Source organism: Nilaparvata lugens, chromosome 3, assembly GCF_014356525.2.
Source record: "Nilaparvata lugens isolate BPH chromosome 3, ASM1435652v1, whole genome shotgun sequence".
NCBI lineage: Eukaryota > Metazoa > Arthropoda > Insecta > Hemiptera > Delphacidae > Nilaparvata > Nilaparvata lugens.
The window spans coordinates 31,997,074-32,010,465 of record NC_052506.1 but is presented as its reverse complement, the minus strand read 5'-3'; the positions used below and the strand labels follow the sequence as shown (position 1 = coordinate 32,010,465).

The window sequence follows — 13,392 nt, the reverse complement described above, 5'->3', positions numbered from 1 at the left end:
AGCGATTATAAGTATGAATAGTGCTAGTGTTTTCCAGGTGCTTAAGATAGTTTGGTATATTCCTTTACAAAATATGATACAGATAGTGATTTTTTGTCTTGGAACAGTTGTTGAGCAGACGCGGCTGCAGAATGCCAAGGTTATTGTGATGTATATTAATTTATAATAGTTTTTGCCACAACTCTCGAATAGTCCTGATAATGCTAGATACTACTGAAAAATACATACTGCACTGATTTAGTCAGTAACAGTAATGGAATTCAATTGTGACGGTTTGCTATTCCCAGTATTCAGAAAAGCATAATAATTGACAATAATATGCAAAAATACTTACGTATATAAATTGTAAATGCCTGACGGTAGTTATATAATCATGAATCTTAACTTAGCCTATTATAATAATAATGCCTACAAATGTATGTTATAATATTATTTTGTATTTGTCATTACTACTTCTGTTCTACTTATATTTTATTGTTCACTGTAGTAATAGTTGTTTGAATAAAGTTTTACATTATTTAAAATGAAAATAACATTATTTGTTTCTTATTTTCAGCAAAACTTCATGCCCTATTAAATAGTACAAATATGCAGATTAGTCACTCGAGTACAATGAAGCATTCTCCAGCATCTGTCTCTCCATGGGAAACCAATGAAGAATCTCTTTCTGAAGACTCCAGGTTAGTAATTTATTTTTATAACATTTGATATTGGGAATAAAAATCGTATTCAACGAGATATGATTATTGTATATTTTTCGAGTTTTCTCTTGAAACAATTCAAATTATACACATCATCTTGTTTGAATTGTTTGTTTTTTTTTTTTAAATAATATTCTATTAAAGATTCTGAGTAGAATCGATTTACTGCTGATCTTTTTGGAAAAAAATATTAGAAATATCAATTTTACAAATTTTTGTTCAAGGAATAAAAAACACATCTTATGAGTATTAGGTACCCGATTATTTTACCAGCCAAGGGTTCAGGTTTCGACTATTTCCAATCAGACCAAATTTGTCTTGGCAGTCTCAACTCCTCGAAAAACGACATTAATCAACTATTTTTCCTACAGTTACTCGAAAAAGTGCTCATTCCCGCATCAATTATAGTACGCAAAATACCTTATTCCCACACCAAGTGCGGGAATGTAGATTTGAGTGCGGCAAAGACTTTGTCGCACTCCAAATTTGCAACATAACACAAAATAGTCAACACGCTTTATGACGGTAGAGTGCGGCAAAGTAAAAGAAATGTTGGTGAACCTGAATATGTTGCTGGCTGGTAATTTTTGTAAAACAGCTGATTTAACCGCGAGATATTGAATAACTAACAGTTAATAAACAAGAAGTTTTTATAGTATTCAATATCAGTATTTTATTTCCATTCAAGTTATCAAGAACGATTTTTTTATGTGTGAGATGTCTATATTTGGAACTGGAATAAATAATACATATGAAAATTTCATAGAATGGTCAGGTTAGACTTGAGTCTGTCCTGAGGGCTAATCACTAGCCTATTCCTTGATCAGTCCTGGGCCTATTAACTTAATTTATTCATTTACATTAATAGAAAAATTAAAACATAAGCTTACAGCTTTGATCGCATAGACAAATTAATCAATAAAACAAATTAATGAACACCGTATAAGTATAAGCAAAGTTTTGTGTTATCGGATAGGAAAATATTAAACTGTTAGACACGGGTGAAGTATAACGTTGTGAGGCTCATTGATGGCTCAAAATACATATACAGACAAGTGATACGGCCATTTTCCACACTTTTTGATGACTTCTTTGTAGATGAAGTATTATTATAATTGAATCTCATATAACTTTATAATATTCATTCTATTGTCATTTAGACTGAGTTTGAAATAATTCTGTTGTGGAATGGTTGCAATATTTATTATCAGCATTAAAAATACTACAGATTTGCACAAACATTTTATTTAGTATAGGACAGGTTCACCGCCTATTACTGACTTTTCACATTCTATGGTAACTGTATGAAAAATTTAATGTGCAATACGTGCGCAAAGTTTCTTTGCTGCACTCAAGAAACCATCATTTCGCAAAGTGGCACTTTGCGCACTAGTTGTACAAATAACTATTACTATTTAATTATTTTTTTATATGTTGAAAAAAACATTAGAGTTTAAAGAGTAAAACTCTTTAAATAACTCCTTTTGAGTTTAAAACTCTTTAAACTCAGTTTAAACTCTACATTTAAAGAGTTTTCCAATTATTTGCATGCGTCGTTTGAAAGTAAGCCATTGTTGATGTTGTTTAGGAGGTCAACACCGTCGAACCTGCAGCCTCCTCCTGCGCACCAACACAGTCACACGCCGCGGGTCCTGTCCATGCCCTTCGATCTCAAGTACCACGCCCACTCGTCCACGCCCAAACCACCCACGCCCACAGCAAACGCTCCAATCGACCTCTCTTCAGGGTACCTACCAATCATATTCATTATTTATTCTATGTACATTATACATCATGTACGACTGACGTCATCAAGATTTCAGTTGATCAAGAACCAGCGTGGGTAGGTAACTTCAGTACGTCTAGTTTTTAATACATCAAGTTCCTGTTGCTATCAGAAGGTCCAGTGGATACAGTACCATATTATGTTTAATTCGAAAATTATGAAATATTTCTGAATAATACCAATAAATTACCTTATAAAATCAATAATCTAACATAAAAACAATAACTTCTGCTTCTCCCTAACCCGTCCTCACCAATCCCTAACTATTGTGCAACGGTATAGCCTACTGTAATTTGGGATTAATTGTTTAGGGTTTGTTATTAGTCACTTATAGAGCTAGAGAAATCTGTTGGATAGAATAGAATATGATAAATCTGATTCAATGTTTTAAAATAAATTCAAAACAAAAATGAAGTAGTTATAAATCAATTCAGGATTGGGTTCGTATTTTATTATTAATTTTATTGGTAAGTTGTTTTTGGATAATTGGTAAATGTTATGTAGTAGATTATTGTAACGACTTACCTATCTCATTCACTCTATAGTTCTACTATTAAAGTAATAGGGGAACGTGGTTGTATAAGGTAGATTTAGGTGGAGTATTTACATTAAGAGACTAATCGAATCTTCTAACACACAATTCAATTATCTTGCAATAAAATTACAAAACGATTCACATCTCTCATTCACTCTATAGTTTTATCTTTAGTGTAATAGGAAAATTATGTTGTGATTGATTGCTTGTAGCAAGCAGACTGATAGAAGTAAAGTTTCCGTTTGTATCACTTGCAGAATTACAAAAATCAACTCAGTGGATCTGACGAAGGTGAGCTTACCGAAAGAGCAAGTGTGCGAGGAAGCTCAGGACTTCTCTATGCCTGGCAAGAAGCAGCATTCGCATTCGTCGCCTTCGCCGCTGCAGCAGTCTCTGCAGCAGAACACGAGCAGCCATCAGCCGACTCAGCTCGGATCGACCACCATCACCACCACCACCACCCCTCTGCCCACGCAGCCTGCCAAGAGCAAGCTCGATGATATGCTCAACAAGCTCATGCAGCGCAAGAACTGTGTAAGTCTCATAACTTCTCTAATTTTAAGATTTCATGCAACTGAGCTGCCAAATACCTGTAATCTTTGTTGGATTCATTTGATTTTCAATTTTGGTTTATCCTTTAAATTGGTAACCATATAGACGCTTATAAATGTGTTTAATCATTTGCGCAAGTTAGTGTTTGTCTTTCATCTGTTACACAGTGCATTGCCTTGTGAATCATTGACCTCTGACAAAAATTACCAATGCCTTTATTCGCTACTAGAAGACTTGAGTTATGAAGTCACATAATATTTGAAATTTCTAAATCATATAACCCAGTTTTAAATTCATTTGTAGTTCCATTATTGCTGCACAGTCTACATTTTTTGTGAAGACCAAAGCATTAATTATGTATTTTCTTGAGTACTGATTATGTTGCAAAATCAGTCTTCGTAATTGTGTTTGGTGTCCAGTTTACAAAATGTACCATTGAAGAATTGAAAATGGTTTCATAACTTACCTACACTTGTTGGAAGTAGTAAGAATAGAAGTATTGAAGTTTTTTCTTATTTCCTACTGTGTTAATTTGTGAATTTATGAATACAAAATATTTTCGTTACTTTTTATTTTCTTTATATTCTACTCTTGGAGAACTATCTAACTATATGATTGTATTCTCCACTCAATACAGTAAACTCATTTAGTTTGATGACCTCAGAACCCAACCACCGGCCAGACTCAGCTAAGATAACCCTACAAAATTAACTACCAACCTTAATGCAAGGTTTTGTTTGGTTAATGAGGCCCAGGCGGCTTATGGCTTGTGCGTGTGTAATGAGGCAGATGTTAATGAGAGATGAATGGACCTACAGTTTTAGGTGGGTTCCGAACTATCGGGAAGCGATTTTACAACTCATGAATCATATGACTCATGAGTCAATATGTTATTTTCAAGGAAATACATTTCAATAGACACTGTTTATCTCAACTGTAAGGCATAGGAAGTTTAATCGAATCGAAGACATGACAATTTGACTGAGACCGGTCAATCCAGCCAAAGCCAAAGTATACATATTCTTTTGTTGTAAAATTAAAAGATTTTAAGTATGTTCACCTCCAAACTACTCTGAAAACATCTCCGAAGTCATAGCATATTAGATGTTGAGGCTATAATGTACGAGGGTCATTTTTTCTACCTCCGATCACAAAATATCGTTGTGATGCATGACAAACCGAACTCACGGTGCTGATGTAATTAAACGCCCTCTCTAGCAAATCAAATGGGATAACATCGATCACCCACCATACAAACCTGTCTTGGCCACTAGCAAATTAGACCATTTCACCAAACTCGTGAAATGACTTTAAGGACAGAGCTTCACAACTAACGAGATGTTCCAAAACAACGTCATAGCCCACATGAACTCATTTGTCGGCAGTATTTTATAAAAAGGGTTTTGGTAGGCTGGTATGACAATTGCCTCAACCTTCACGGCAATAATGTTGAAGAATAATCGTAAGTCTAAGTAATTTTTGGTGGCAAAATTATTCTCTTATATATACATTCGTCTTTTATGTATGGCCAATCGGAGGTTGAAAGAAATGACCCACGTGATAATTACCTTGAACTAAATTTTATTTCATGACTCAACTAGATTAGTAGGTGTACTTGTATGGTTTGTTTGCTTGTGTGAATAGCCTGTTGAGGAGCCGGTAGTGGGCAAAGAGAAGAAGCGCCGGAAACTGGACGAGATAGTGCTGGGTCTGTCGGCGGCCAAGGAGCAGCAGTCGGAGGCCAAGAAGAGTGTGTCGCCCAGTGTGAGTGTCAGCATCAGTGCGGTGCCTGTGTCGGCAGCAGCAGCCAGCAGCAAAACGCTGCCAGCAGTCAGCAGCAGCAGCAGCAGGCCTGCTAGCAGCAGCAAGCCGCATGACGTGCACCTGGCCTCGTACCTGGCGCAGGCGGAGCAGCACAACCTGCTGCTCAAGCAGCAACAACTGCAGCAACAGCTGTTGCAGCAGCAGCAGGCCATCAAGATGTCGCAGCCGACGTCGGCTGCAGCCGCCCAGGTGCAGCGCAAGACCTACGAGGCCATGATTGCCGACATCACCAAGGTCGCCGACTTCTCCTCCAAGATCAACTCCTACTCTCACGAAGCCAAGGTATCCTATGCTTCACTCCTATGCCTGCTTTATTGCTTTCCATTTGGGTAACGTCTTCATTGTATACATCATATTTATGAAGCATCTAATGTCGCTCAAGTTCCAAATCACGTATCTCATAATGTTGTTTTTACATTATTATGGGATTTGAAAGCTTACAACTGAAGGCGCCAACTGTCTTTGAAATTACTGAGTGAATTACTGATCATTTGAAATGCTAATTTTTCTGTATTATTTAGTTTTTCAAATAATAGAAAAAATACTGTCTTTCAATCTCCTAAAAAATTGAGTTTGAGGTACGTGTTGCTGGAATTCAAGCGATTAGTTTATGGATAAGAATAGGTCCAACAATAGATATTTTCTCTCAATCCCCAGTTCGTGTTCTTGATGCTATCGCAATCACTCCTTTTGTTACAAAGCATGTATGTTTATTACCATTTTATTTATGACTGGGCAACTTATTCGCATTCTTTAGTGTTCATTCATGAATGTTTGAATATCAAACACTTGTTTTCTTGCTTCAAGGCCCTGATTCAATCGATTATAAATCAGATTGAGATTACGTCTACCACTTATCGATACTATTATGCGTTGATTTCTATTAATGGCTTCTATGATTTCGTTAAATTTACGTTATTTTACCAAGTAAAGCTAGATTCGCACACAACAGTGAGAATAATATATAATTGCCACGAGTTCTATTGGACTATTGGCATTCATACCGGCCGAAGAGCGGGTATCAATAATCCTATTACAACTTATGAGAGTTATATTTTTATTATTGACTAGCTTAAACCGACTTATCAAGACTAGCCCTAGTAATCTGTATGTTGGGGAAGAGGGTTTGTTAACTAGTAGAGTTTTATGCTGTGTAGATAATTTGTTCATCAACTAGTTTTTAGCTAAGAGCGCTCAAATTATCATAATTATAATGTTTCATTTTAAATAATCATGATTAGCCTACTGAAACAATCAAATCCACGAATCTGATTATGACATAGTATGTTATTTCATTCCTTAATAATGCAGTGGACGTTGAAAAAAAAACAAATATTTCAATTTGCTGGTGAGGAAGACCTCCAATCCATTAACCCTGAAGATGTATACTTCAGCTCCCATTTCTGAGATAGGCCTACTATCAATATAAGCCATTTTTGATTTTGAAATTTTTTCCACTCACGATATTGCGTTTACTTTTGTGATGCTAGTTGAAATTTTCAGAATTTGTTACTTCTCATCTATTAGTGCACATTTGCAATATATTATTATTTTGTATATGTTTATTGATGTTTGTTTTATGTGGAATGGTCGTTGGTCATTGGTGCAAAAGACCTTTCAATATTTTGATGTTTTTATAATCATTTGTTGTGGCATTTTGATCATCTATTAAATTGATACTCATATTGTAGCTATTTGGTCAATTACCGGGGAGAAGTACCACTAATAAAACTATCATCAATTGAACTTTGTTGGTTGATCCATGATTCTCGATGCAAATTTATAATCGATATTTTATTGTTCATTCTCTAACAATACATTTTTATAGAGATGTTTAAGTCTTCACAAGTTAGTGAAAATTCGTTAATGATCTGCTTCTGATAGAGAGAGATAGGAGGTTGATCTCTCTCATCTGGGGTTTAATAGGTGAATGTTATTAAATGAAAATTAGAAATCAAAGTACCCGTTCCAATAAATATTTTTATTTTTCACAACATGTTGCGGCGCTAAAGCAAGCAATTTTCAAGTGAATGAACAAATAAATTTTAAAATACGATTATTCGTTCATTCACTTGAAAATGGCTTTAACGCCGAAGCATTTTGTGAAAGATAGAAATATTCATTGAAAAGGGTACTCTCATTTCTGATTTTCATGTAAGCAGTTAATACTATTTTATAAAATCTTGGGATTTGCAGAATGTAAATAAATTTTTACAATAATTTCGGATCGAATAACGGGAAACGCTCATTTGTATAATATACTCATGGAATTTATGCACAATTTATATTTATTTTCTTGCACTTTGATAAGGATTTTTTATCTCTGTTAGCTAATGTATTGAATCAATGTGTTAATCATCAGTGGGTTTCTTTTGGGTAATAATTCAATTCATCTCCTAGGGAACCATAAAATATAAAAGTATGACTAATAATAGTAATTTGATGTAATTTAGTGTTGTAATAATGATGGTGAATGTGTGTGGACATGGCAGGTGAACAAGTGGCTGGCTGAACAAACGGCTCTGATGCCGGAGCAGCCACTCTGCGCCGACTTTCTATCGGCGCCGCGGCGTCGGCGACCCCGAGTCGATCCGACTCTGCTCGATTGGAAGAAGTTGACTGGCGAAGAGAATGTCTCGGTCATTAATCGCATTACCGGCAAAAAGGTAATTGCCTTGTTGGTGACCTCTAGCCAGCTGTCAATGTTCTAATAGTAGAATTCTCCACGTCCCTCTTACTTGTTCTCAATTTTGTACGACCTGTATCATAGCCACCTCTAATACAGGTATTAGAGGTAGCTATGCCTGTATTATAACATTGTAAGAACACACTTTAGTCCTTCACAGCCAATTTATGGTAAAAGGGGTTTTTAGTGTACAAAACATTTAGTGTTCATCATTAAATTTCAAATAGCAAATATTCATTTAGCCTACTGTAAATTGCTCTACTTTGTGATGAAATTCATAAATAATGCTATTCACAAAATTTATTTTGCAAAGAAATCATTTTCTCACATATTCATTCTTTTCACTTGAATCATTACTTCTGCTGATTAATCACAAATACCATTATATCCTATATGTTTATGTATTGTGATAGCATGCTTTTATTAAATTTGTGGACTGATTCTCATGCATGCACTAACTTCAGTGGACATTATCTGAAACTTATAATAGATTATTGCATGTTTTTACATGTTCCCCTCTCTTAAAAATGTGATCTTATCGCAATTCTGTTATATTGGAGTGAATTTATTTGTTTTTTTAATATTCAGGCATGTTTATGTCTCAAATATTTCATTTGGACCAACCAAATTCATATGTTTCTAGTGTAGTATGAGATCAGCTTATAGAATTTCAATTTGTTACCTGATGTAACTCATGAAGTCTGTGTATGTTTCTGTGCTTTCAATTTTATAATATTGGTCCATACAATTATATTTTTCTGGTACCGTTCTCATTCCTCCTCAATCAAGCTCCTTTTGTCTTAAGACTTTTAATTACAGTATTAATAAATAATTCTATAAACTAATTAACTGTTTATTATCATGCCTTTGTGCGGGTTACGGGTCAAATATTTGTATTTGGTTAATTAAAGCAGCATTTTGTTATTAATAGTATAGAGAATTCTATATCTCATGAGTATTGAATTATTATTTATTTTTCATATTTAATTACATATATATAAGGTACTTGACATTGAATTATTATTAATTTTTCATATTTAATTACATTATATAAGGTACTTGACAGTTAAAGTTCTTTAATAGTTGTTGGATTGAATTTGACAAATAGAGTAAGTTACTTTTGAACTAATTCTTGTAACTTTGTTTTACAAATATTATTTGAATAATATTTTAGGAATCATTTCGATTATAATGAGGAAAATGATGAGTTCTAAATTGATTAAATTCATTATTGAGAATAATAATACCCTTTTCACAAAGAATTTTCAATATTTTGGACCCTCTGTGAGAATTTCTTCTACCCCTTTATTCTTGAATAAACGATCCTTCATTTTTCGAATGTATTGTTGCAGCTGACGGGCTCTAAAGCTCCACAACTGAAGAGATTGGCGCAATGGCTTCTGGAAAACCCGATGTTCGATGTGGACCCAAAATGGGCGGAGCTAGTAAAGGAAAGAGGAAACCTGCCGCACGACTTGCAGAAGAGATTGAACCAGGCAGACCGGAAGAAGGGCCCTGGGCGACCACCGCTGCTGTCCAGTCCGCCAACAGCAGCGTCGACGCAGGCGTCGGCCATGCCCACCTCCAGTATGCCCTTCCCCAACCTGGGAGCCATCAACCCCTCCACTCTCCTGTCAGGCCTGTCACTGGGTGGCTTCGATCCAAAGACCAATCCTTTGCTTATGCCATTCGGTGGACTGCCAAATATGAGTGCTCTGAGTGGTTTAGGTGGACTAGGCAATATGAATCTCACAAACTCTCTGTTTGCCAACTTGGCTGGCCTTGGAATTCCCAATCTGACTGGTTTGGATGGTTCGGGTGCGGATGGGTCTGGCACCAGCAGTAGCAGTCCCAGTACGTCCAAGTCAAGCAAGCCGCGCAAGACCAGTGAAAGTTCCCCATCATCATCTTCCACTAAAACCACGCCAGTATCTTCAGCAGCTTCTAGCCTACCTACATCGCTGCCATTCTTCTTTCCAAATCCAAGTTTGCTGTATACTCCTTTGGGACTTGGAGGCTTGAATCCTTTCTCGCTGCAACCGGGATCAATGCCGTCCGCCTACGACAGTTTAGCATTGCTCAATGGAGGCCTTGGAGTGGGAGCAGCGGCATCGCAGGCGTCCAATCGTCAGCACAAGTCGGCCGTAACCACGACAACGCCGTCGAGCAGCAGCGGCAGTGGTCGCACATCTGCCATGTCCTCCAGTGCTAGGCAGCAGCAACAGCAGCAGCAGCAGCAGCAACAGCAAAGATCACAGTTCATGTTGCCCCATGACACACATCTACTTGAGACTTTGGCCCGCCAAACTCAACGACAAAGTTCTCGCAGCAGTAGAGAAGCTGTTGATAATCTGCGAAATCTCATGTCAGGTATACCTCACTTCGCTAGCGGCAAAACAAGAGAACAGGAAATGAAGGAAGCTTTGGAAACACTAAGCAAAAGCTCAGCAGAACTGTTATCAAGACTTCCACAAGAAACACAAGAGAGAGTTCCAAAGAGAAGTCGAGAAGAATCTCCTTATTCAGCAGTTGATTTGGCAGCTGGTAAGAGAATATCTCCCAGTCCTTCTCCTAAAAGAGCCAAGGAATCTCAGCTGCCTTCTCCTTCGTTGCTCACCGCTGGGAAAAAGACGCTGCCTGAACTAGCCCTGGCCTCGTCTGGCATCGACCTCAGCAATCATTCTGCTCTGACAGTGTCTCTGATGTCAGCGCCCATGTCCGCCTCTGCAGTCGAAGATAAGGTCAAGTCTTCTTTTGCGCTAGCACAAGAGTTGCTCTCGAAAACGCCGGCTGTTCTTTCTGAGAGTACTCGAGAATCGGAGAGCAGCTCGCGACGAAGTTCGGCGTCGCCGGCCTCCCATCATCCCCAGCAGCAGTCGACGAGTAGGCAGCCGTCCAGGGCAGCCACCCCACTTGTCACAGAACCCTCTCCTCCTACTCAGCCTGAGAGACCAGTCAGTCCCGAAGCTCCTGTTCCTGTTTCTGTTACTTGCACTCCTGAAATAATAACTGAGGTGGAGGAAAAGTCAGTGGAGGAGGAGATGGAAATGGAAGTTGACACTAAACCAGAAGAAGAGGTAGCTGGTGGTGGTGAAGAGGTTGAGGCTGCACCGGCTGCAGCAGAAGTGGACGTGGACTCTCTGCCTCTGTCGGAGATAGCCAAGTCGAGTGGTGGGGGTGAGGCGGCTTCGCCTGCAGCGACCAGCAAGAGCAGGAAGCGCGGCTCAAGAGGCAAGAAGGGGGGCGGCAGTGGTGGTGGGGGCGGAGGCGGTGAGGTGGTGGAACGCAAGGTGTTGCGGAGCAGTGCGGGACGAGCGGCGGCGGCGGCTGCGGCCCGGGCCAGAGCTCAGCAGGCCGAGCAAGACTCGTCCTAAAAGTCAATTCAACCACTGCTAATAGTTAATATTCCACTCTCGGACCGTTCAGTTGTACATTTTTATAGACAATAGTTTTTCTTTTTTATTACGGCAAAAGTGAATTGAAACTTTGGTAGGAAATTTTTAAAAACATTGTTATTTATAACGCACGATCTTATCTATGACTGACGCCCTTCACGTTGAAAGTACAATTTATAAACAAATAAAAGGGAAGTATTGTATTTATGTAATTATGTATCTATGTATCTAACAAAATAATTTAAAACTATTTTATAACTCATCAGCTGTTCAATTATTACTGTATTGGAAAAGCATTACTTATAGAAGAATCATTTTAGTCCCGATTTTTCTGATTCTCAACTCGCATTAATTTTATTTGAAACAGTTTGTGTGATGATCGTAGGACACCAGTAGCCTGATTTCTAATCGATTCTGGTGCTGGCACCATCAAGCACTGACAAAACAATATATTTGTTGTGAGAACAATTTTGACGAGTGAAGCGTTTCTCTTGTGTTTATCTTATAGTTTAACTGTGATATATTCGCTCTATTATAAGATTTAATGTAATGTTTTTCTATTTTTTTTCTATGTTATTGAAGTTTACAACGTATGTGTTGAAAAATGTTGTTTTTATGTTTCTTACAATGTAATGTGCATGTGTTTAAATCTTTTTAGTCATAAATGTTCTGTGTTCATATTGTTTCCCATTCTGGTTAAAGCATTCTTTTTAAGCAAGGTCACAGTATTTAGTTGCAGCTTTTCTCGTAATCGATCATAGACATTTTTAGCTGCTATTACTCATAATAATCAGTATTCATTAATAGAGAAGTCTTCATCAAAATCTTTAGACAACAATATTTATTCAGTGATAACTACAAAATGACGTATCTTGTAACATTTTGATAAGCACAACTTTAAATGAAGCCTGATGATGAATTAACATGAAACCTGATGTATATAGCTGTTATCATGCTTAATTAAAATATAAAGTAATTATATATATATTTATAAATAAATATAACGAACACTTGTTAAAGTGATACTATTAAATTGAGATCGTTTCTGAGAATGGTGATAACGGAAAAACATAAAAACAAACTATCAGGCAAAAATAATATAAATTTATCGATTTCCTCTCATAGTTTAGAAGTTTTTGTATAAATGATGCTTTGTAAATTATTAATATTGATTTTATGAAATCTGTAGCATAAGTAACAAGGAGACTGTCGAATCTATTTAAAAATAATGTTTGACAGTTACATAGTTTTCTGCATTTATCAATAACATGAAAGAGACAAGTTTCCAAATGAATAGTGTGCTTTTTAGTCATTAAAATGACAGGATGCACCTGCAGTTTAGAATGGGTGGAGAATCATTGAAAATGTACTGAATCATGAACTTGAAAGTTTAAAATGGGTGAAGAATCATTGAAAAGGTACTGAATCATGAACTTGAATTGTTAATAACCGTTGATCTTTTTTTACTTGAGGTAAAGTTTTAGTTCCTTTATGCAATGTTAAGTTGTCATTAAAAGCAGCTTCTCTATTCTGTTCCAACCAATTGGAACGAACGTGTCAGCTCATTACTATCTTGATAAAGGTATTCTAACATATAGAATAATACAAAGTATTATGATAGAGTATTAGTAAAATTATTTTCTTTTTAACCCAACGCCTGTATTTAATTTCTGTGACCAATTTTTTGCAATTTATATCATTATAATAACAGGCTACTTGAATATACGGTTATTATTTCGAAACAAATGAGCTCCAATAATGAAATATGATAATATATATTGGTGATTGTGATTAGTAGAAATGTTAGGCCCTCCCTTACTGTAAAAGAAATGTTTTTATTCTTTTCCCACATTTAGACTGTATATAATAACTGTCTTTAAATAAAAAAGTTATTATGTTTACAATTTTATTTT

General features: G+C 36.6%; 1 protein-coding gene across 1 annotated transcript in view; it reads left to right on the top strand.

The window, feature by feature from the left end:
- The window catches only part of LOC111045986 (chromodomain-helicase-DNA-binding protein 7-like), a 90,075-nt gene extending 77,117 nt beyond the window's left edge, over positions 1-12,958 (top strand). Inside the window, 6 exon segments of the mRNA XM_039423541.1 lie at positions 557-680; positions 2,290-2,448; positions 3,280-3,556; positions 5,219-5,680; positions 7,891-8,064; positions 9,437-12,958. Of these exon segments, the coding sequence (XP_039279475.1) occupies positions 557-680; positions 2,290-2,448; positions 3,280-3,556; positions 5,219-5,680; positions 7,891-8,064; positions 9,437-11,458 (3,218 nt within the window). The 3' untranslated portion in view covers positions 11,459-12,958.
- The last annotated feature ends 434 nt before the right edge of the window (positions 12,959-13,392 follow it).